The sequence below is a fragment of the Callospermophilus lateralis genome, unplaced genomic scaffold (genome assembly GCF_048772815.1).
Source record: "Callospermophilus lateralis isolate mCalLat2 unplaced genomic scaffold, mCalLat2.hap1 Scaffold_146, whole genome shotgun sequence".
Lineage (NCBI taxonomy): Eukaryota > Metazoa > Chordata > Mammalia > Rodentia > Sciuridae > Callospermophilus > Callospermophilus lateralis.
Window position 1 is genome coordinate 1,691,542 of NW_027512598.1, and position 27,119 is coordinate 1,718,660.

A 27,119-nucleotide genomic window follows, 5' to 3' on the forward strand; every position below is an offset into this window, starting at 1 on the left:
ACAAACTGAAAAAATGTTAAGTAAATTGTTAGAGGTTCAGAACATGGAGAAAGACATTTTAGATCAAGCAAAAGAGAAGGTCTCTCGAGCTAGTCAGACAGAGGAAGAAAATTTAAAGGAAAAGGGGTTGTTAGGGAAAAGGCCACAGCAGGAGGCTGTTACTAACTCCGTTTTATCACAAGAGGGTGTAATTCAACCAACAGCCCCACCGATAGAGACAGCTGAGTGGCCCTCAAACCCTGTAGTTGATAAATGGGATCCTGAGACAGGACCTCAAAGATTAGCATGCCCTGTATTTGAGCAGGCAGGAGGGCAGCGAATTCACCGTGCTTTAGATTTTAAAACAGTGAAGCAGTTAAAGGAAGCTGTAACAACCTATGGTCCCCAAGCTCCCTTCACAGTAAGCATGGTCGAGTCCATTACTAACTTGGACATGACGCCAGCAGATTGGGCTAGTATGTGTAAATCTGTGCTAAATGGAGGACAATATTTGTTATGAAAGGTTGCCAATGAGGAATTTTGCGCAGAGACAGCTAGGCAAAATGCAGCAGCCGGTTACCCTCAAAGAAATCTAGAAATGTTGCTAGGGAAAGGATCTTATGAGGGTCAACAGCAACAAATTGAATATGATCCTGCTATATATGCACAAATTGCTGCAGATGCAGTTAGGGCATGGAAGACTTTACAAGGACATGGAGATTTACAAGGTCAGCTATCTAAGGTAATACAGAGAGCTAATGAACCTTACGCTGACTTTGTAGATAGGCTAATTCAAATGGCTGCCAAAATTTTTGGAGATACGGAACAAGCAATGCCATTAATAAAACAACTGGCTTATGACCAAGCAAATTGTTGCTGCAGAGAGGTTATTAGACCATGGAAACATGAAGATATAAACACATATATTAAATTATGTAGAGATATTAATGAACAAGGGCAAGTCTTGGCAGCTGCAGTACAACAGGCTTTAGATGCCAGGCCAAAAACATGCTATGATTGTGAACAAACAGGACATTTTAAAAGGAGTTGCCCCATAGGAGGAGGGTTTAACAAAACTAGGTATCAAAGAAATAGAATACCGGGTATTTGCCCACGATGCCATAGAGGGAGACATTGGGCTAATGAATGCCGTTCTCAAACCACCATAGAGGGTACTCCCTTATCAAAAAACAGACAAGGACCAGGTATTTACCCACGATATCATGGACAAAGGCATCAGGCTCCATTGCCAAAAAACGGACAAGGGGGCCCAATACTCCGGGGCCCACAACCAGAAATATACGGGGCAGTGGAGGAACCCAGCAACACCATCAAGGTACTGCCCAGGACACATTGTCCATTAAATCCCTCATCAGACAAACCTGAGGGAGCGCAGAGTTGGACATCTGCGCCTCTGCTAGAGCAGTACAAACTTCAGAGATGGGAGTTCAAATCATTCCCACAGGAATAAAAGGACCTCTTCCCCAAGGGACAGTAGGCTTATTATTGGGACGTAGTTCATCTACATTAAAAGGACTTATGATAAGTCCTGGGGTAATTGATCCTGATTATGTAGGTGAAATAAAAATTAAAGCCAGTTCTCCAAGAGGTATATCAGTAATTTCACCTGGAGATAGAATAGCACAGTTGTTAATAATACCCAGCCTACATAATAAATTTCCTAGTCATAGTGTAAAAAGAGGTTCCAGGGTATTAGGCTCCACAGGTGTAGATTGGGCTATGTTGTCTTTAAATTTAGATTCTCGCCCAATGTTAAAACTAAATATTCAAGGACATGACTTTAATGGGCTACTGGACACAGGTGCTGACTTTAGCATCATATCTAGTCAGGAATGGCCAAAACATTGGCCATTACAACAAGCCACTCAAACAATTCGAGGCCTAGGAGTGGCTACTAATCACCATAGAAGTGCAATGGTATTAGATTGGAAGGATCCTGAAGGATGTGAGGGAACTATACAGCCATATGTATTGGATCATCTTCCTATAAATTAATGGGGACTAGATGTCCTAGATCACTTAGGCTTGACGTTAACAAATAACATCAATCCTAATGTGCCCACTACTAGGGCTAGACAAGGTTTTAGGAAAGAAAAAAGATTAGGAAAACAAGGACAAGATATAGCAGCACCAATTAAAATAGATCAAGGAACAAACAGACATGGGTTGGATTTTCAGAAAGGGCCACAGAGACAATAAAAATTACTTGGAAATCAGAAAGACCAGTGTGGGTTCCTCAGTGGCCCCTGACTAAAGAAAAGATACAAGTAGCCCATGATCTGGTCAAACAACAATTAGCGGAAGGACATATACAACCTTCCATATCTCCCCATAATACTCCCATTTTTGTCATTAAAAAGAAATCTGGTAAATGGAGATTATTGCAAGATTCAAGAGCCATTAATAATGAGATAGTTATTATGGGACCTGCTCAATCAGGGATTTCTCAATTGTCTGCTTTGCCAAAATCCTGGCATGTTTTAGCCATAGATATTAAAGATTGTTTTTTTTTTTCAATTCCAATTCATCCCGAGGATATTCCACGTTTTGCATTTACTATTCCTGCATTAAATCATGAAGGTCCTGATCAGAGATATGAATGGAAAGTACTCCCTCAGGGGATGGCTCAGAGTCCAACTATGTGTCAAATATATGTTAACAAAGCAATCCAGCCACTTAGAAATCAAAATCCTGAACTACAAATATTTCACTATATGGATGATGTATTATTGGCACATAAAGATAAAAACATATTGCTGGAATGTTATGCCACACTTACAAACTTATTAAAAAATTATAATCTAGGGATAGCAATAGATAAAGTACAATTAAATTTTCCAATTAATTATTTAGGAGTTCTATTATCCTCAACCATGGTCCGTCCACCAAAAATTCAAATACGAGTAGATCAACTCAAATCACTTAACGACTTTCAAAAGTTATTGGGAGACATAAATTGGATAAGGCCTTATCTAGGCATACCAACAGGAGAGTTGGGACCTTTATTTGATATTCTAAAAGGTCCATCAGATCCAAACTCACCTCGCATGTTAACTCCTAAAGCAAGAAAGGCATTGAAAATTATTGAAACATATATGGAAAATATGCATTTGGATAGAATTGATATAAGTTTGCCTTTATTATTTATTGTAGTACCAACAAAAAATATTCCTACAGGAGTATTTTGGCAAGAAGGTCCATTATTGTGGATACATTTATCTTATTCTCCTAACACTATTCTTACTAGGTATCCTGAGGCTGTAGGACAATTAATACTCAAAGGAATAAAAGCAGCGAAGAAAGTGTTTGGAATTTCTCCCAATAAAATTATTACTCCATATACTATGGATCAAGTTGATGAGTTAGCTAATGAGTTAAATACTTGGGCAATAATCATGTGTAAATTAATGTTTCATTTGATAATCACTTACCATCTAATCCTTTGTTGTCTTTTTGGTCTAAGCATCCTGTAGTTTTTCCAAAAATGACAAGAAAAACCCCTATCATGAATGCTCCAAATATATTCACTGATGGGTCAAATAATGGTACAGCAGCAGTAGTTACCCCTGATCAAACTTTTACATTTTTAGTACCCAAAAGATCAGCTCAAAAGGTAGAGCTTAATGCAGTTTTACAAGCCTTTTCGATGTTTAAAGATTCTGTATTTAATTTATTTTCTGATAGTCAGTATGTAGTTAATGCTATAGTATCTCTTGAAGATGCTGGTAGGATTTCCCCTTCTTCTACTGTTTTCTCTTTGTTTTCCACTATACAAAGTCTAATCTGGGACAGAAAAGATCCATTCTTTATAGGACATATTAGAGCACATACAGGATTGCCTGGAGCCCTTAGTTTGGGCAATGATTTAGCAGATAAAACTACACATGACATACATATTTTCTCTACACTAGAAGAAGCTACGAATTTTCATAAAAAATTCCATGTTAATGCTAATACTTTACAAAAGTGTTTTAAAATAACTAAGGAACAAGCCAGACATATAGTAAAACAATGTCAAAATTGTGTGAACTTTTTACCACAAGTTAATCTTGGAGTCAATCCTAGAGGACTGATACCTAACCATATTTGGCAGATGGACGTCACACACTTGCCAGAATTTTGAAAATTAAAATATTTACATGTTACAGTTGATACTTCTTCTGGATTTTTGATGGGCTCCCTTCATGCCGGAGAAAAAACTAAAGATGTTATACCTCATTGCTTACAAAATTTTGCCACTGTGGGCGTTCCTAAACAGTTAAAAACTGATAACGGTCCTGGCTATACCTCTACCTCTTTTAAACAATTTTGCTCATCATTTGGTATTACTCATATAACAGGAATCCCATACAATCCACAGGGACAAGGCATAGTTGAAAGAGCTCATCAAACTATTAAAATGTACTTATTAAAGCAAAAAGAGGGAATTGGAAAGGGGTATATATCCCCCAAAGATAAACTTAAAATAACACTTTTTACTCCAAACTTTTTAAATTTGGATTCATCAGGACTTAGTGCTGCGGAAAGACAAATGTATCCAAAAAATGTTCATAAGCCTAAAGTTCTTTGGAAAGATATTCTAACAGGACAACGGAAAGGTCCTGACCCAGTGATTGTCTGGAGTCGGGGCTCTGTTTGTGTGTTTCCACAGGGAGAACAGCAACCGATTTGGATTCCAGAAAGACTAACTAAAACAATTTCTACAGATCAAGAAGAAGATGATTTGATTCAAATCCATAACAGCTGATATCCAGAACTCCAACTTGGCCATTCTTACATCTGTGACAGTGATTAACCAGGATGCTTTTTTCAATATCTATTTTATTATTGCATTTTTCCACATCATAAGGTTCTATTTTATTTTTTGAGCTCATACAAACCTAGGTTAATGTTTTTCTGAGTTTTATTTTTTGACTGTGGAGTTTTTAAACATTGCAATAGAGATTTCACCTAGGTAAAGCTACAAGGCCTTTATTATTATCTTATGTGTTGTACGTTTGTTTGCACATTTATGTTTTGTGTTGTATGTCTGTGTGTGCGTATGTCCATATTTCATATATGAGGAGCGCTCATAAAAAATGGATCCAAATTATTATTATTTTTTTATTCACGTGATTTAAATGGCTTAATTTAAATTAGGTAAACAGCTGTTAAGGATTGTTTTTAAAGGTGGTTAACAGATCTGCTTGTTTACTAATTTAAATCAGGTAAACAGCTGTTAAGGATTGTTTTTTATGGAGGTTAACAGATCTGTTTGTTCACTTTCACCTTTCCTTTTCATTATATTTAATAATTCTTTTCAGGATAATGTCTCTTTAGCATCATTGCCAGAATTCCTATCTTCATCCCAATGAATATAACTCAACAAGTATGCTCAATCAAGGAGTCAACTTACTTTGGGAGGAAACGAACTTTGGGAGGAGATGGACATATTGATAGATTCCTCCACTTTGAACTGTTTACAGAACTTGCCTAGACTATGTAACTATCATTTAGTGCAGCAAATTGTGGTAATGCTGGCATATCTTTGCTGATGGTGTCACCAGTGATGCAATTTTTATTTCCTTGCCAGCGCACCACATGTTAATTGTGGTAATGCTGGCATATCTTTGCTGATGGTGTCACCAGTAAATGCAATTTTTCCAAAGGAACTGTCAATTGGCTTGGTGTTGTGGCATTTCTGTATCCTCCTCCCTTCCGCTAGTGATGGTCTAAAATTTAGGGGCCAATGGCTATATGCTGGACTGGTAGTCAGTGACGGGTATGATCCAATTGGAGTGGTATCAACCTAAGACAGGAGGCTGATGCCTAAAGGTCAGTTTTCCAATGACGGGTAAGAACCATATGTTGAATTGAACAACCTACCAGGCACGGTCCTTAAGCCACATTAACCTCACTCCCCCACTGGCACCAAGGCCAAATTTGGGGGCCAACAGAGGTGAGGCAAAGAACCTCACCCCCCCACTGGTGCATAGACCTATCCACAAGTATGGCTGTATGCTGGACCGGTAGTCAGTAATGGGTATGATCCAGTTGCAGTGGTATCAACCTAAGACAGGAGGCTGACGCCTAAAGGTCAGTTTTCCAATGATGGGTAAGAACCATATGTTGAACTGGAAAACCTACCAGGCACGGTCCTTAAGCCACATTACTTGTTGATTAATTAATCAGAAGGGGGGAGATGCTGGGAGCCATCAGCCAAGTAGGTATGACAAATTCCTTGCCAGCTACTCCCATGCTGTCTAGTGGAACAACTCCTGAAAGGTGACCTTGCTCAAGGACCAGGGTGGATCTGTGTTTAGGGTGTCTACGGTTTAGCATAATAGGAGATTAGGGTGTTCCCCCTTTAGAATAGGGCGTATCCCTGCTGCTGAGTTCCTCTTGAGTTCTTAGGGTCAGACAGTATATTTTGGGAGACAGAAGCCCAGGAGTGGTGGATTTGGGCAGAGAACGTGGATTTCCCCAGAGCGTGTTTGTAGAAGGCCGGTGTGAGATCGGGAATAAAGAATTGCTGTTTGAATCTACAAGCGGTGTGGTGGCTCGTGATTTGTGCCCAGCCAGAGACTGCGGCACACATAATATGGCTAATCAAAGCCTTTGAGCCTGGAGTAAGTTGGATACAAATGTTACAAAGTTGTAATATGTATACACTATGTATTTATGTTACATTATTGCAGAAGGGCAATAATGTAACATAAATTACATTAAGGGCAATAATGTAACATAAAACGAAATGCCATGTATTGCTTTTTAGATAAAATAGCTTTGATATGTGATAAGGACTGAAGTATACAGTAGTGTAGAGAAAGCCCACAGAAACAGTAAGTGAAGCAGAGCCTGGAGATATCTCAATAACAGAGTGGAAAAGACACGGGGATCTTCTGGACTCAAAAAGGGAGTTAAGAGGAAGACCAATGAAGAAATGACTTCAGCAAGAAGATGGCTTTTGTGTTAATATGATGAGCTTGATGGAGGGGAGAAAGCAAAAGGGCATTGAAAAAGGCTTTAAAATCCTTAAAAAGTGTTTTCAAAATCGAAGCCACAAATAAATATTTCTAAGATATATAAGCAAAGAAGTGATACATGAACTCTCGCAATAGAGAAAAATAACTGAATTAAAGAAATCATGCTCTGTTTATCATTAGAGTATGAAAAATCTTGAAAAGATAATGAAGTTATGAGAAGATGAAAAAAAGCAGATCAAGTCTTTATTTCTTTAATTTCTGACATTAGTGACGGTCTTTAACCATAGGTGTGAAAGAATCCTAAAGCTACCTTTAACTCCATATGGTTCACATTTCTCTACTTCATTTTTGCTTTATTATTGGTCTTAGGAGCTATACAGACAAAGAAACTGGATTTTGAAACTGTTTTGTTAATAAGAGCAACACAGAACCAAGTTTAATAGTAAAAACCTTGGAAAAAAATTCTGATATGTAAGAAATATATCTTATTAACAAATATTAGATGTAATAAAATATATCATTCAATGAAAAAATAATTAAAACTGCAGTTTTATTGAAGTAATGAATTGAAGTAATTGAATATTGTAAAAATAATATAATTTTTTATTTGAACCTGCATAAAGAGAATAAATTTTTAAATTTCTTCCCTCAAGAACCAAGTATAGATTTTTTAAGTAACTGACAATCACACAACTTGGAATAAAAACAGTGATAAACTTATGAACACAATATATATAAATGTACTGGATGGGAATCCATATCATTACAGAACAATGGAAATGTTGGAAGAAATGATATCTACATTGATTCCTGAAGTAATATTATTATAATAGTGTTAGTGGGAAACCAAAGCTATACTGAAATACTTACAGCACTGCAAAACATGACATCCTATTTAAAGGTTTGTATATATAGAACTATGAAAAAGTAGAAGTGAAAAGACAGAAAGGGAAGGAAGGAAAGAAGGAAGAAGAAAGAGAAGGGGGAGAGAGAAAAAAAATCAAAGAGTGCATTGAAACCATTCCTGAAAAAATAAATGATAGTCAGATATTTATACATGAAGAGATTTGTAGTAATAGCTAGTGAAACATTAAGGCAAGGGCAACTAAACAGGGAAAGTCCAACAGTCAAATACAGGCAATAGAAAAAAAGAAAAGCCAGTGCATATGCACATGATTCATGATGGTATGATGGCCATTAAGAAATCAAATTAAGAGACAGCTCGTTGGACTGTCAGTTAAGGAATTGGTTTTGGCTAAAAGAAACTAAACTCTGCCATGAGAGAGAATATTACAAAACTTCATCTCTTCCAGATTACCTTATTAAAGTCTCAAAAGAAAATTCATGAGTAACCAATCCTTTGAATAAATAGATGAGGTCAGCTGAATTTGAAAGTCTAAATATTTATTTGTTTTAAGTATTTCTATATCTATCTATATCTATATTTATCTTTATTTTTATTTGTTTCTATGTGGTGCTGAGGATTAAACAGAGTGCCTCACAGGTTCAAGGCAAGTGCTCTACTACTGAGCCACAATCCCAGTCTTGAAGTCTAAATATTTATTAAAATTTTGTTAAGTTTACTTATTTTTGGTACCAGGAATTGAACCCAATGGCAAATAACCACCGAGTCACGTCCTTGGCCATTTTTATTTATTTATTTTTAAATTGAGGCAGAGTCTTGCTAAATTTCTTAGGGCCTCCTAAATTTGCTGAGTGTGACTTTGAACTTGTGATGCTCCTACCTCAGCTTCCTGAACTGCTGGGATTACAGGCATCTGCCACCATGCCCAGATAGGCTCTTAGTTTAAAGGTGCTCATTTTTTTTTCTAAATCATAAGAAAATCTGTATTATTTTTGTGGAATATTTTGATAAGGTTATTTGAGAATATATGTTAGAATTCTTAATGTGCTATATCTTATTTGATTAATCAGAAATTATAGGGATAAAGTCAACTGAAAGAACTGTTTACATATTTAATGGAGGAATTAAGGGAATATTAAATGCACTCTGTTAAGATGAATGAACAATGGAAAGTCATTGATGCACTTGAAAAGATGTGAACTCTTGCCAAGATCTACATCATGTTTATTACCATGTAACAGGAATAGTGAGTATATAATTTATATGTATTGAATATATATATATATATATATATATATATATATATATATATATATAGTTATAGAATGTGAAAGAGATTTTTGTTCTGATAATAATTAAGTAATATAAATGGGCTGTTGAAATTCCAATGCAATTTTTTGAAAAAAATATAAAGGACAATTAGATTTGTAGGGAAATATAGATATGTTTATTGAAACTGTAGTTACGATAACTGCAGTATTAGATGTAAAAACTTATACTTGCATAGAGGTACTTTGTAAAAAGGAAAGGAGAATCAGAAGTCCAGAAAAAAATGTAGTCAGTTTTCCTTCTTTTTTGCACTACAGGCATAGAAAGAGTGTAGAAATAAATTAATTTTATCTTTAAAGCCTCATACCCTTTTGAATATTTTTAAATCTCCTGATGATCTTTTTCTCCATATTTTCACTAACTGTGCTCTTTAAACTTTGAAAATAGAAACCCTCCTGTTTATGCCTAACCCACTAAGTCACACATTATTGAAATGTACATGCTTCAATATGGCTGAAAGTATTAATTTTGAGTTATTTGTATTTTAAAAGCTTGCTTACTAACAAAATATTGCCTCAGTTTAATTGATTTCAAGTAGTAAAATGAGACCAAGTGGACAAACCAAATAAAGTAATCATTCTGTGGGTCAGAGATGCCACTTGACTGGTCCTTCTCATAACCTAGAACACCTGAAACAGGTGTTGAACAGATTATCTGAGCTCATAGGGCACATCTCCCAGGACTGTGTTCAATGATGACACATTGTTGACTGGAAATTGTCTGTGGTGGGAGTTCTTATGTCATAGAAGTTGACAAACACTAAAACTCAGGGCTTATACCTGCATTCCCTTCCTACTCAATATGTATGTTCATAGTCATACCCTACCAGGGTATGAATGAGAATTATGATAACAGTATAGACATCATAGTTCTAATGTGATGATAAAAATATTTAATGATGGGAAAGATTTTAGATACATGCTACAAAATGTAAAGCAGTTTAGAAATGATTCCTAAAAATATTTATTCTTCTTAAAGGATAATATGTATTTTAAAATGTCTTTCTTTCCTTCATATTTATGTCCATTGACTTTCTAAAAGATTTATACATTTATTCCATGTTATTTCTGTGTCAGAAAATAATGTACTCACTCCCTATGAGTGATAGACATGACCCTGTCTCTTCTTGCAGAAGAGCATGAGGAAGACACTGCAGGTACCTCAGAGAGAAGTACTACAGGAGACTCAGTTAGCACACAATTACAGTAATACAGAGAAGAAATATGAGTGAGATATCTGTTAGCGAAGACTATGGTAGTTGTGAAAATGATAATATGTGTATAGATTTGAACAATTTTATTGGATAAAAAAATGGTAGTATTTATTTTCTATCAATGGAGGATTTTAATTTATGCAACAGGAGAAATACTACTTGCTGAGACATTGCATATTAGATATCTTTTGGGGGACATGGCAATCCTATAAGCTCTATGTGGAATGCATCAAGATAGATGCCTTGAAGTTTTGGAACATCATAATGTTTTGCCAAGTATGAAACTCAGAAGTTGTATATAGAGAAATTTAAAATATAAAAAAAAATTAGTGTGAAGAGAGTAAATGAAGTCAAGAGGATAGATGAAATTAACTAGAAGAGAAAAATCAAAGGGGCAGCTGGAGACAATGGCTCTTGACCATGATTGTCAATAGAACCAGAAGGAATGTAAAAAATCCTGTTATTCAGGTCTAAACACAGAACCACTAAAGTAACTCCTCTTTGGGTTATTCTTGGGCTGCAGCATTGTATCCAAATCTTTCCATATGATGCTAACATGCAGCAGGAATTTTATCTGATCTTGAGGACATAACAAAGGGCATTGGGGAGGGGACAGCTGTGAAGTGGAAGAAACCAGAACTCTATATAGAGAATGTAAGAGATGTTATAAGTGTGCTTCAAAAAAGAGGGAATGATCAAGAGGGTTGAATGATGCAGAAAAATTGTTAAGAATTTAATGACAAAGAAATAAAACTGGCAATATCAGAGGAAATATTTAACAGAATAGTGGCTTCAAAAACCAGCCTAAGTCTACATGTGGCTTGCTTGTTAGATAGAAATAGGTCACAGTGACAATAAAGGAGAAATCATGTTAAAAATGGGACAATAATTAAAAGAGTGCCTGGAGTCAGTTTGGAGCAAAAGAAAAACTTTGTGAAATAATCAAATATGAACACTGTCTATTCTTGGGAATATCTCAGTTAAGAAGAATATTGATTGTGAAAACAGACTGTGTGATAAATTGTACCAGTATTTGCATATTGCTGGAGTTCAATAGTAAGAAGGGAAGATGAAGGATATCTCAATTGAAATTGGCTAAAAAGCGGGAGGGGGATGCTTACAGATGTAATAAAAGTTTATTATTGAAATTTTTACAATGATGCTAAAATGCAGTGAATATCATCTAGCCAAGTATTGTCCAAGTCAAATGTAGAATTTAAAATGAAAATGTCAGGATGCATTTAAGACTGTTGAGTCATTAGTCAGAACAAGATATTTTGTGTGTTTTTTTAAAAAAAAAACCATTTTTTTATAGAATATAGGGAATAATAGAAAAAGTTTACACCGAGGTATTCTTTGAGAGAGTGATGAAGAGTCCCCATATAATCAAAGTAAGGAGTGTGGTTGCTCTTTTCCTAGCCTCAGGTATGTGGAGAAGAGCCTCCTCAACAACCAGGGCAGATCACAATGGCTGCTGTTATTTTCCCAGACAGGGAGCAAATCCTTGAGATAGTGTTTTCCATATGTTTAAGAATTTTGAAGTACCCAAGGAAAGCTGTTTGTAAAAATAATTACATGATAACAAAAGGAAGGGTAAAGATGCAGCTGAAGAAGGGAAAAATACCCAAGAGTCATTTTAAGTCCTACAAAGGAGATTTTCTTCATATTGAGAATCTGTGTGTGGAGTGCATCACTGAGGGATCTGGAGGGTGAGGCAGTGTTCTATCAAAGTAGAGACAATTCCTTGCTCTGGGGGGTCGCAGGATGAGATGCTTCCAAGAGTTCTTCACTCACTGCCACTCACATAAATCAGACCTGGAGAAGCAAAACTATACCTTAAAACAAAGACACTCCAAACCCCTAGCTTTGCTGTGTCCTACAGTTGGGGAGTAATATCTTGGAGAATTAATAGGGAACAAAAAACTTACCACTATATTGTAGTTACTGCTGCAGATGATGTTCTGGCTCAACATTGTTTTCATCCAAGGAAAGACATTCACTGAGGAAATGGAGAGGGGAAGAAGGAGAAAAATGAACATGCTGTACCTATTCCAATAACAGGAATATTAGTGAGGGATTGTTTGCAGGTTTGGGAAAGTGAAAGATCTACATAACACCATTCTAATTTCATTCTGTGAAATACAGTTCACAGTCTTTATCTGGGAAAAGAATTAGTGAAGTTAGTAAAGCTGAGTTTGTGGAGAGTGGATTGGTTTAAAATAGAAATGAAAAGAGAATGGTAGTTACTTTAGCATCTGCATGCTTTGCAAGCAATGAGGAAGGTGAATTCTAGGTTAATGATCATAATTTAAACCAATATCTAGCTGTCTTTCTTGTTTTTTCTTAGTCATACATCTCTCCTCTTTAGAAGATTAATTATGACTATTAAGGGTTGTCTTTTGTTAGATATAGTAATAAAAGAATGTCAGAAACCAGGCATGGTGGCTTACTCTTGTAATGCCAGCAGCTTGGGAAGCTGAGGCAGGGAAATCACAAGTTCAAATCCAGCCTCAGCAATTTAGCAAGACCCTGAGCAACTCAGCAAGACCCTGTCTCTAAATGAAATATAAAGGGCTGGGGATGTGGCTTAATGTTTAAGCATCCCTGAATTCAATCCCTTGTACAAAAAAGGTGGGGGGCATTGGGAATATATGTAGGCCACCCATTAATATTTTATTGAAATGATAAATCAAACTTTTCAAGTGGATATGGAAAGGACAGGAACAAGATGAGAATTTATACAGATTAATATACCAGTGGTTCTTCTTATATTGGAGTTGATAGATCACAGTGGGAGTAGCTGAACAAAGAAAATTATAAGTCAGGAAATTCTTAGCCTATTAGCTTTTTCATGTGGTTGTTTCTGTGGATTGATTCTATGGATTGATGGTTCTGTGGATTGTTTCCTATTAGATGACCTCACAGACCCAATATCAAGTTGGCTCAGTTCACACTCTCAGTCTAAATATCACACGCGGAATAGAATTATAGACATTGCTTCAGACCTTCGAAGTTGCCATGCTAGATTAATATTTGTGATTTTTCAATTAAATTCTTCAATGAAATTAAATTGTTAACACTCCTAGATATGCTTAAACTCATTTGAACATTACACAATATATACATATTTTTAAAAGTAAGATGGGGAACCTCGTAAATATGTATAAATTTATGCTCTTATGTAATCATTCAAAAGAAAATTATTGAATTCTGAAAAAGACAAAACTATGAAAAATCTATTTATCCATTTTTATATTGTCTTCATCATCCTGTGGACAAAGCTACTAGAAGCTACAGTTGGACCAAATCTCTTACCTGAATTATAGGCATGCTAAGTAATTAACTTACTATATAAATATGATTTACATCTGGCCCTATATTTTTGCATTGTTTTATTTGCATAGAACCAGAAGTTTTAGATGGATGAGTTCTTATCACTCTTAGAAAAGATTTATTGCTATCATTACATAGAATTTATAAAAATTAATCCATTAATTTTAGATATATACTTAGCAATTCATGTACATGCTTGTACAATTTAGAAGGGACATTTATAACCTTTGTAAATGTTCTTTTCTCTTTTAGTTGTTGAGAACTGAGATTGTATTAGATATAAACATTTCTAAATTGCACTAGATTTTACAAACATTTTGTTTTCCTTTCCTCTTCTGAGTTCTTTGAATTTCCTTTATTTTTTTCTACTATTGTAATTTAAAAGAGAAATAATTTAACTACAATAGTAAAGTTGTTGGTGCCCAATCCTTGGCATTTTAAAACGTGTTCAACCTGCACTTTTACTAAGTCAATCATTGCTAGAAAATGTTTCTCTTTCAATTGATAAAAGTTTTTCAATGGCTTTAGGTACTGATAAGTTTGTGAACATATTTAAGATGAAAAATTTCAAAACATTTTTAGAAAACTTATATCAGTAGAGTAGAATGAACACTAGTTCTCTTCACATTTATTGTCACTGGTCTCATAGACATTCTGAGACTGAGTAGGGATAGATTTGTCATTCCTGAGGTCCTATTTACAGATGTTTAATGTGTTTGGTTAAAGCCCAGATTGAATTCAATTTTGTCATCAGAAAGGTCTTTTCTTGCAGACTGTATTTTTTTTAATTAAAAAATTGCTTTAGGATTTTGAAGACAGAGGACCTAAAATATTACAAAACTATCAAAATATTTCGTTATTCCTGAATTCTCCAATTTTCAGAAAAAGAAAATAAATATTTTAGTAAAATTTAAAATAATTTTTCAGCATTCTCTTTCTTTCATTCTCACACATTTGTATGCAGCTTTCTCTTTCTTAATGTTATTCATATAGAAAAAATATTATAATGCATATTCATGGAGACAATATCAATAAAAATATTATTTAAAATTTAATTAGTAGTAATGGATAATATAAATTATGTTATTATATATATATATATATATATATATATATATATATATATATATATATATATATATTACTAAATTTTATTTACTATTTTACCAGTGAATTTTTGAAAATAAATCTACAAGATGAATCAAAATTATTATTACACCAATCTTACAAATAAAAGAATCACTAAATATTTTGCCCAAGGTCACAGAGATGTAGGTAAAGTTTCTATAAAGTTATTTTTTTTTTAATTTACAATGATGTTGGTTGCTTTCTCTTGGTATGTTCTTTACATACTACATTATTTGTCTATTATTACATTTGCTTAAGAAATCAAATCATATGCAATTAGGTGCAATTAGATGGCATTTCAAGGAAAAAGCATACAGGATCATTATTTAAACAATTCTATGTCTAAATCTAATTATGTAATCTACAGTTAGGTTATTGTGTATGTATATGCATATACACATTCTGAATATTAAATGTAAACTTTTTAAAAAAATAGTATAATTATTTAGGCTCAAGGATACAATTTTGAGTTCTTAAAATGTTTAATAATTCATATCAATTTATTTTTAAACGTTTCGTATTTCTAGCATTCTAGTGCCGCAATCCGGCTGCACCAAACTAACGGGGGGGTAGGGGGTGACCAGCAACTTGTGTACATTGATACAGCAGGAGTGGGAGCCGTTTATTGTAGGACAGGAGGGGTATATATACATTCCACACAGCTTATCTTAATTAATGTAAACTAGATACAAGAGTCAACCAATAAGGAATCTCCACACTTAATTGCTCTCTGGCATTACTTCACAAACCACTCCCTCTGGCAAAATGCCAGGCGCCAACTTGACTTGTTTACAGACCCTAATATTCTAGTATTTAAATTTTTTAATTTGTTCTTTCTAGGTATACATGGCAGTAAAATATATTTTGACATATTATACATAAATGGAGTATAACTTCCCATTTTTTTTGGTTTACAATGTGGAGTTATAGTGGTTGTATATTCATATAAGAACATAGGAAAATTATGTCCAAATTATTCTGTGGTCTTTCCTATTCCCATCTCTCCCTTCCCTTCATTCTCATTTATCTAATCCAAAGAACTTCTAGTATTTTTAAGCTCCAATTATTACCTGTCATATACAAATGATCTTTATAAATAGTTGAATGTGTAAAATACACAATTTTTTGTTATCTGAAGACTTATTGCTTTAAATATAAAATGTATTTCAAAAGTAAATTTGTAACAATTTATTTCATCTTTTTAAAAAAATTTTCACATTGCTGAAAGTTTTCATGATATTTATAATTTGTTCATTCATTTAATATATTTGGTTATATCATATTTTCTCAGTAAATTAAAACACTATTTATATTCTTTTAAGTAAATATATCTCTCTTGATAGTTTCATTAATGCTTCTGAATTTTCTAAAAGAGAAAAATTGAAAAAAACTATATAAATTTGATCACTAAATTTCCACCTTAGATCATTACCTGTAATATTTCTTCTTTCCCAAGGGATTTTGGGAAAGCATCATTTGTGCATTCTATGAATATGTAAATATATATTTTACTGTGGGTACAATCTCTTGTCATCTGTTTTATTTCTTAATCTGTGTTGTACAGGTAGTGCCATTAAGATGTTTCATATGCATCAAAAGCAGGACACCCAGAAGATGATGGCAGTGTAATTTCATAGTACATCATAAACCATTCAACTTTTGCACAGCTGAAGATTACTTCAGAGTTCTGAATTAATCTGAATGACCCCAGCTTTATTGCTGTTGAGATTCTAGAAATGATAAAATGTCATCTCATTGAAAATAAACCGACAGAACCTAAACAATCTGACGTGACTAATGCACAGTTTCTCTGGCTTTTTCCATACTCTGTAGCTTCTATTACCAGCTGCAGTATTTTACAGAGCAATGCTTGTCTTAATGAACATACACATCTTTCACCTTATTGAAATATATGTCTGTTATGTAAAGAACAGAAAATCTACTGTTCTGTGTATTTGAGTTTTACATGTACTAAAACCTGGATGCACAGAAGAAATGTAAGTGATAAATAATTTCTTTACTCTATTATGTCTTAATTTTAAGGGATACAGATTAATCAAATGCTGTTACATCAACTATATATGGACAATGCCACTCTGAATTTATCACAAGTTTTCCAAAGCCATTAAATATTAATGAAATTTGTGAGAATGCTCTGAGATGACAATTCTCAAAAAGAACTGCTTAGATAACTTATAATTTATATTGACAGAGTACTACAAAGTATAGCTATCTTCACATTTATTGTTAATGGCCTCATAAACTGTTCTTTTTTAAAGCATAAAATTCACATCTCGGCATAGTGTCTTCAAGTGGGGTTATTTCATCTCTAGTCTGCATTATTTGGTACCCTTCATTGTTTAAAGTGCTTTTTCTCACAATAGAGGGTCTCAGTTCTGGCTAGACTTTCCATACTCACTAACCATTATCCAGTAGACATGACTCTAGTCTTTATTATTTTTCTCAATATACAATTTATTTATTTTTGCTTCTATACTTTTCAAATGAAAAGCTACCTTATGAAATCTAATACGCAACTTGAAGCTGCTCTCACTGAATATATTTTGAAGGTGTCTGCAGAAATACCCTATGCTCTTTATATCCTCCTATTTCCATAAAGATATCATCCAACACCTGCCCTGCACTCCTCAGGGAGGTATCCTCATCAACCCAACAGAAATCCCCTGTATAGAGCATCATGCTATTGCTCTCAAATAAATTTTTATCCCTTTACTTTGTAATGTTTAACAATAAATTTCCTAAATAAATATCCTATTAGAGGGAGATTTATAGTACTCATTCAACTTAAACCTCCATTTCTCTATTTTTTCAGCAAAAAATTTAAGACTCTAACACTGATGGACCATGATTTTGGACTGTGACTAATCATACTATCAATTTAAGGCTTTTATTGTTTCTACTGATTTTTATCCCAATCACACAGTGAGAATCAAATGTTGTAGACTCACTTCCTAATAAATCATATTTACATTTAATAGACATTAAAAATTTTAAAAGGGGGATTACACTTCTTGGGTCCCCTTCTTCCTCCGGGAGAAGTCTTTTCTGCTGTCCTTTAATAAACTTCTAATTTCTACTCTGAAAAAAAAATTAAAAAGGAAGTGAAAAATATCTCATATATTCTGTGCTCTGTTCCTTTTCTCTGAAATTTCTCTTTGAGAAGTTGAGTAAAACTTGAGTGACTATGCCCCATGCCTTACTGCCACACTAAAAATAGATTCAAGCATCTTCATGCTTGCTCAAAACTCAGGAGTCCCTCAATTCTGTACTAATTGAGAAATATTTGTGATCTGAAGAATGTAGGTGACAATGGTCACATTAATTTCTACTAGGTACTTGTCACTTTTTGATAAAAGACAGATTGCCCTTGGATGTCCCACTTCCCACTTCATCCTTCTTGGAGACAATTGGGCAACATTTAATCCTTTCATTTTTGATTTTTCTATTTGATCTGGTGGCCTAGGTTTCAAACCCTGCTTAGAATTTAGTGAACATTGAACATCTGGCAGCAACTGTGTTGTTTGGCAAATAAAACCTAATGAAAACAATACTAGTTTATGAGAAATGGCTACTTTGATCAATTACTATGACTTTCATTAAATAGGATTCCTTATTAAAGTCTATATTAATGCTCCAACATTGTCACTAGAAAGTTTTATTATCATTTGTTTGTATTGTATATTTACTTATTTAAACTGTATATGGTGTATTCTTTTAGAAAGTCATCTTACATGTATAATACTAAAAAATTAATTACTTACACACAATTATTTTAGGTCAGTATAAACTATACCTTCTAGTGGGACACAGTGGCTCATGCCTGTAATCCCAGCAGCTCAGGTGACTGAGGCAGGATCATTGCAAATTCAAAGTCAGCCTCAGCAAAAGCAAGGCGCTGATCAACTTGGTGAGACCTTGTCTCTAAATAAAATACAAAATAGGGCTGAGGATGTGGCTAAGTGGTTGAGTGCCCCTGAATTCAATATCTGGTACCAACCCCATATATATATATATATATATATATATATATATATATATATATATATATATATATACCTTCTTTCTTGTGCATCAAATAAACAAGATATAGGTGGATATTTAGCCCTCTTAAGACAGAATGTGTGTTCTATTGAGGTGATGTGCTTTCAATGTCAGTTAAAATAAGGCAGATTTCAAAATAATTTACAAGAAAAAATGGGAAATATTTGGGAGGTAGAGGGTAGCTGGCAAGATTTAACTGTTACCAGGGCTAATGAGATTACCAAGTTTTGCCAACTGATTGTGAAATAACTATATATTCTATAAAAATAATGGGAAATAAAAATGAAGTCACTTAATTTAATAATTTTTCATGCCATCTTGAAGCAAATAATTATAATTTTAAAAAGTAATTTGTTGAGTGAACTTCACCATGCAAGAAAAGTCTTGAGTGCCGTCATAACTCAATATTCACATATGTACTAGAATTCTAAAAGAACTTAATCACTGCACTTTGTTTGTCCATGGGAAAGTGACATTCAAAATTTATTTATAGAATTTGAAACTGGAATTCCAGTATCAAAATTAAACATTGAACTTCTTCATTCATTTTAGCATCTGCACTTTTAATTTCCTCCTTTTCTTTTCCTTTTTTTAACTTTGATTTGAATATTATTGTTTACCCCATTAATATTCACTTTGATGAGATGTTCAAAAAATAGTATGTCCTATTTATTTTCTTCATCTTAAACTTTAAATTTTTGACAAAGGTTTTAAATTATGTCTACTATTTTCATAGTTCTGGAATATTTTCCACAGATAAGTATTCTTTTTTTTTTACATTTTTTTCTGATCCAGTACATATTTCATGTAATGTAAGTATTCTATTTGGTGGTAAAAATGATCATTTTAATTTTTTCTCCTTTAATGAGAAAAAGAAAAAAATTGAGGAGTTCAAACTTTATGTACTCAGTTTAAATATTAGAAAGTATGCCAAGTTAATATGAATTAAAAATGAGCTGATGCCTGGCATGCGCGCAGCTCTGGGTTTGATGCACCTCATACAAATAAAGATGTTGTGTCTGCCAAAAACTAAAAAATAAATATTAAAAAAATTCTCTCTCTCTCTCTCTCTCTCTCTCTCTCTCTCTCTCTCTCTCTCTCTCCCTATTTAAAAAATGAGCTGAATCTTTGTCTCCAATATGCCTTATTTAAATTCATCGAGGTAGAATTTTGTATTAGTGTACAGCTTATCATTTCAGTTCATTGTAAGATAAATTCATAGTCATTGTAATGGTTACTTTCTGGACACATAACCTTCAAATTCATAAATAACTATACATCTATCTTTTATCTATTTATTATCAATTTATTAATTATATATTATATATCTTTTTATTGTGTTTTAGATTCTATTTTATTGGTATTGATTACTTTGGTGACAATTATGAAGACTTTTACCCTCACTTAGAAGGTATACTTTGATATCCATCATATTAAAATATTTCCACACAGTAATTTTAATATAGCACACTCTATTATTTATAATACCCATTTAAAAATCAAAAGCAGGTCTACTGAAGTGAAAATGAAGTTATTACATATAATCATAATCCTTGACAGCAAATTGCCTTTGCATTTTGCTCTATAATGTTCCAAATTTGATTTACTTTGTGTAGTCTACATTTTTCAAACCTGATAATCTTCCTTTACTAGTTCACTGTCAATGCAAATTACATATATTTTATCAGGCATCTTTCATCTGAAAGTTCCTGAATCTTCTCCTGTTGGTGCAGCTATTGGAAAAATAAGATCTGTGGATCCTGATTTTGGACAGAATGCGGAAATTGAGTACACTATTGTTCCCGGAGATGGAGGGAATTTGTTTGACATCGTCATAGATGAGGATACACAAGAAGGAGTTATCAAACTGAAAAAGGTACATAAACAAAGGTTTTGACAGTTTACTATCTAAAAATAATTAAAGAAAATAAAAGAGTATAAGCAATTTTAATTTTCCTTTAATTAGTAATATTTTAAATAAAAAAGTTATAATTATGAAATATTCACTCCCACAGATAGTGTTATTCTATGATTTAACAAATATGGATTTATATTGAAAATTGAAGCCTAATAATTTGATTATGTACTTTTTTAACACTCTTATCAGAGTTTAATTTCTAATTAATATTATAGCAATGTATGTACAAAAATGATCAATTTAAAAATGAAAAAACAGTCAATAACTTTTATCTTACCAAAGTTGATATTGACATTTCATGACTTTTTGGAGAACACAGAGTATAAATATCAAAGTTAGCACATTATTGGTGAGAGTTGATATCACGGTGGAGAAACACTATTGTTGGTAAGTTCTATTCAGTGCAGAAGTGGAAGAAATAAGAAAGGATAATAATGGACTTGAGAATTCTGTAAGAAAAAAGCCTACAGAGACTTTTACTTTTATCAGTTAGGAAGTAAGACTAGAAATATCCCCAGTGAAGAGACCATTGAAATAATCCAAGAAAGAGATCTAGATGCTAATAGTAGTGAAGATTAAGAGAATTGTGATTCTGGCCAAACTTTAGAGCAAGAGAAAGAAAGGGAGAATGGAAAGAGCAGCAGAGGAGGACAACAAAGTTATTCAGACCCTTGAAAGAAATCATTACTTGCCCAATATGTAGTTTTGTCTTTTATTGGGTAGTGGCACATGAAGGAGTGTGTAAATGTGAGAAAGAAACCCTATTCCATTGGAGGCATGTAGATTGCTTCCATTATAATGAAGAAAACAATGAATTTTGAGTAGTGAAGTATAGCAAAAAAGTGAACCTCATTAAATTTAGGTCTTCTTTCCCCCTCTCCTTGTACAATGTATACTCTCTTAATCCCAAACTGCAGTACATGTCATTTCTGTTACTATTTATGATCATTTTAACCCAGAAGAAATATTTTTGAAATCAGTGCTATTAATCAGTCTTTTCTTCTCATATTTGTTAGGAGCTCTGAATTTTAATAAGAAACACTATGAATTATAATGAAAATCATCTTAAAAGTAAATATAAGCTTCATATAGATAGTCATTTTGTTTTTATTCCCACAAATGTACATAAATTGTACTTAATCCAGAAGTTAGTTAACACACATGATACCATCTAAAATTATCCATTAATGCTGAATTTGAGAAACGCACAAAGAAAAAAGGGTATGATTCTTGTGTATTTCTCTATTGTTATTTAGTATTTCTCTTTTCTACTCAGTAACATATCAGTGAATATTCTTATTAATTTTATGTAAAACTAATAATATTTAAATATTTTTCAAAATCAATCCAAATGAAACAACTGTAACAAATATTAGTAAGCTAATAATACTAAAAATGGTAGAAAATACTTTACTATTTATGATCATAAATAGTATCTTAAAATTTAAAATTTAACCATTAAATTAATTAGATTTACAAAGTTAATTTGAGGGACAGAATTAATACTAAATTATGCATATCTACATTTAAATATTCTTTCATCTTGCTATTATAAAAGTATTTTATATTCATCAATGTAGTTTTATATATTTTACATTTACTTTTATAGACACCTATTTTTCATCCATGCCTGTAAGTAACTGATGATTAGATGTCAATCAGAAAAATCTTTATTTTTAAATATATTTGGAAAGAAATAGTGTAATATTTCTTTATTATTTTATGATGTCAAAAATATAATGTTTTAAGGAAGTGTTGCAGTTATAAATTATAAAAAACTTAACTATTATTAATCAGTAAAAATGCATTTTCAGTCCAAGGAAAGATTCATAGTGAGTAGGTGCTACATCATTTTTTGTTTGAATTTTTGAGAATTTTAAAATTTTTTTTTATTGGATTGACTTTGAGATTTATAAAACTATGGAAATGCCTTATTAAAATTGAATTACAAAATGCAGATAATCAATCTGAAAAATGTATCTCTAAAAAAGACAAAACAGTGTTTCCTCCTGAGGTAAATTAATCATTCATCTTACTGGCATAAAACACCTTGTCCAAATAAATCTGTGATTATACCTTTCCCTTCATCATTAAAAGGATATTTATGGTGTAGCCACCATGTCCCAGATCCATTTTGGACTCAAAGATAGACATTCCCTGTTCTCCAGCTCCATCCATTCAATTGGGAAAATCAGAAAATTGACACATGAAATATCTCTATCAGCAATGATAGATTCAAGCTGATAGACATAAATCAAGGTAAAGAGATTACAGGAATGTGAAAGGCAGTCTTATAGTAAAGGTCAAGAAGACTTTGGGGCTATGGTGAAATATAAGCATATTTCTGAAGAAAGACAGATGAACAACAACTGGGTACATTACATGTGTTCAGAAAAACTAAGCAACAATTGCAAAATCTCCCTCTGAGGAGGGACTAATGGACAAAGAGACTGGAAAGGTCAGTGAATAAAAGGAATGTTGATTGGAGACAAGGTATTCAATGTCCCATGATGGAGGTCTTGTAGGTCAGGTCAAGGACTCTGAGCTTGGTAATAATAAGGGGAGTTATACGTAAATCACCTCTGTTCTAATAGAGTCAGTTTACTCTGTATGCTTTGAGGAAAATCAGACTTAAGCAAGTAAGACTTACTTAAGTACGGCTGAGAAAAGCCCAGTGAAAAGATCACTGAAATTAATCCAAGAAACAGATTGAGATGCTCATAGAAGTAAAGACTGTGAGAATTGGTGATTCTGGCTAAATTTTAAAGAAACAGTCAAAACATATTGTTATAACTATTTTTATCATGTAGAAAATTACACCAAACAATTCAGTACTTACAAACACTGACAGAATACTTGGAGTCACTTTCAATGTTGTAACTTGCTGTGATCTCTAAATAAGGATCCACCAGGGGCAATCTCTACCTAGTAACCTATTCTGTTGAAAAAAAAAAATGCAATCTATAGATTTTCTTTAATTTGAATTAGCCAGTGTACTCTTTCAACTTCCTTTTTTTTCTCTTTTTTTTCAGACAACTACTATGCTATTTTAAATAAAATTTATTGCTTCTTCAAACTCCTCCATTAGACAACATGCCTTTATTCTATAATTTATTGAATGCTGAGAGAAAAAAAATCTTATTTACCTTTGTACATTTCTGTTTTTCCAAGGGGATATCTCTTGCCTTGCCAGAACCTTTTATATTTTAACTAATTCAGTGCTGAAAGTTTTTATTTGTTATTTGTTTCTTCCTTTTTCCAAATGAAAGTTATTGTTGTAAAGAATTTAAATTATTACTAATTCACTACTCAGAAACTTACATAATATTCCTAACTTAGATTCACCATTATAGTCCTTTAATATTTAAAATGTGTGTCCTGTCTTGTTTTGGTCTTATTTATTCGAAACTGTTCATTCTCACTATTTGTACTGATTTCTTCTTTTTGTTTTAAATAACATTTTGACATATTTTTCTAAAAATTAGCTGTATTTTCTTGAGTCTGATTCCTTTCTCAAAGCATGAGAGTCAAGCTTTATATGGGTCAAAATATCATCATGGAATTATCCTCTATCTATGCTTTCTTAGATGTCTCATTTCTAATCATGGCACCAGTGGCCATATTATCAATTTTATTTCTATTTGTTTTAAGAGAAATAAACATTTCTAACAGGAAAGTAATAAAAACTGAAAGAAATCAATGTTATATGTTAACAGGTATGACTAAATTATCAGAAAGTCAAATCAATTATTTGCACAGAACAAAGGTAAAAATAGGAATAAGAATATAATGAACTTGATAAAATAAAGGGAATAATTAAAGGGGAATAAATGTATGTTCTCATGCATTAAAAATATTGTGAGGAGACTTACTTGATGCATATACAAGACTTATTACTGATTTTATCATAGCAGATTCCATTGAATTGTGGGAGTTTTTAAATACATAAGTGACTTTTTTCTCTTTTTCTCCGAAGAAATACATAAAATAATACTCATGTCTTTAAAAGTGAAAATAAACCTCCTTTAGTTTCCTCTGGTGTGCTAGATAAAGGAACAGATGCTGACAAGGCAATTAGCAAATCATTGTGGTCACACTATAGGGAACTGCTTAAGCAAACAGAAACTTAAGGGTTCCTGTATTCACTGTTAATGTTAAATTTGTGTTGTCTTAGTTTTTCCTTGGAGATTAGAAGTCTGAGTCATTATCCTTAAGCTTATAACTTAACAAAGCAACATAGTAGCACCGTATTTCTGGAATACAGCATTTTCAGTTACTTTCATAATAAAACTAACATTTACAGTGAGGGTGAATGCAAGTACTAGCAAGTTAAAATTGAGCATTACTGAAAATCTGGAAAATGACTTGTATGTTTGTTCCAATGCCTTCTTTAATTTGTTCATATATGTTGGAAGCCTGAATTCTTGGTGATACTTACTGACAATGCATGGGAGAACCAGTATTTATATGCTGTTCTGAGAACACAAAAGACCAACACTCTTCATAATTACCATTGTGTGTGATTTTGAATCTTGATACAAATGTTTTCTAATAAAACGACTTATTAATTCATAATTATTTAAAAGAAAATTATACTAATGTCACAATAGGAAAAATGAGCTTAAAAATTTGTTGTTATGCCAAATTTACAAATGGAATCTAGAAATTTTCAATTATACAATTCCATTTTTGTTCCATTTCTTTATCACTGCTTGCTTCCACTAGATGTCAGTATTGGATAAGATGTGAGAAGTGCTTTCCTTAAACTATTAACTGATTTCAAACTGCTTTTATAAAATGTGTAACCCCTATCTAGTATGTATGCTCATAAGTACATTATGTAAATTTAATATGTGCAAAAGATTATGTTTATGAGTTACCCAGAAAGTTTGACCTTGTGCTTTACTTACACACTAATTATAAAAGTGAGACATTTCAAAACCAGTATAATTAATACCAACTTGCATTGCTCTGAAATGATGCTCATGGTTTATGCCACATTCTATACAAATGTAACACTTCACTTTGGATTTGTCCTCACTACAGCCTTTAGATTTTGAAACGAAGAAGGCATATACTTTTAAAGTAGAGGCCTCCAACCTTCACCTTGACCACCGGTTTCACTCTGCTGGCCCTTTCAAAGACACTGCTACAGTGAAGATCAGTGTTCTGGATGTAGATGAGCCACCTGTATTTAGCAAGCCACTTTACACCATGGAAGTTTATGAAGACACCCCTGTCGGGACCATCATTGGCGCTGTAACTGCACAAGACCTGGATGTGGGCGGTAGTACTGTTAGGTAAGAATAAGAAATATTTTCTTTTTATGTGTCTTGAAAACAAAACAAAAACAAACAAATAACAATTTTCTGACCAAAAGTGCATCATGATTCACATATAGAATACAATGCTAGAAATTATATATAAGAATAGAGGAAATTCCGTAGGATTTGGACAAAACATCTGTATCAGTCCTCCTTGCAATATTTACCGCAGATAAGCTATTGGATATGTCACACAAACTAACAAATCTCAATTTTTAATCTATGAAAGATTTAATAAATGAAGTTCAAAGAATGATTTACCAAATTAGTTAATTTAAGATACTTTCACAGTGCCTAGAATGTAGCAGCCATGTTATAATTATTTAAAAATTTCTGTCCCCAAAGTTAGTGTTTAAAAAAGGATGGTTTTGTCATTTGCGATTTGAAAGCGATTTTTTTTTCTTATTGTAATGACTTTTCATTCTGAATGTGAGGTTGAGACAATGGAAACACATTTAGTCAGTCCAAGAGTAAGATGAATTAAGGAATTGCCCAGAACTCAGACTTTGCACGGAGCTCTTTCCTATGGATACCTCCTCACTAATCTCTCTCTCTCTCTCTCTCTCTCTCTCTCTCTCTCTCTTTCTCTCTCTTTCTCTTTCTCTCTCTCTCTCCTTCCCTTCCTCTTTCCCTCCCTCCCATAAATCTATAACTTACAATAGCACTGTGGAGAGATGATAAAATCCCCTTTTCCTTACATTGATCCTGCAATAGGATTGAGACTTCCTTCCATATTCTGTTGTTTGCTAACTGACCCGAACCCAGACTTTGCACAGAGCTCTTTCCTATCAATACCTCCTCACTAATCAATCTCTCTCTCTCTCTCTCTCTCTCTCTCTCTCTCTCTCTCTATCTCTCTCTCCCTCTCTTCCTCTCTTCCTCTTTCCCTCCCTCCCATAAAGCTATAACTTACAATAGCACTGTGAAGGGATGATAAAATCCCCTTTCCTTACATTGATCCTGCAATAGGATTGAGACTTTC

The 27,119-nt window shown here is 33.1% G+C and overlaps 1 protein-coding gene across 1 annotated transcript in view; it reads left to right on the forward strand.

The window, feature by feature from the left end:
• Positions 1 to 27,119, forward strand: part of LOC143387614 (cadherin-12-like) — a 229,923-nt gene that overhangs the window by 164,525 nt on the left and 38,279 nt on the right. The window contains 2 exon segments of the mRNA XM_077108122.1: positions 20,584 to 20,771; positions 25,860 to 26,113. Of these exon segments, the coding sequence (XP_076964237.1) occupies positions 20,584 to 20,771; positions 25,860 to 26,113 (442 nt within the window).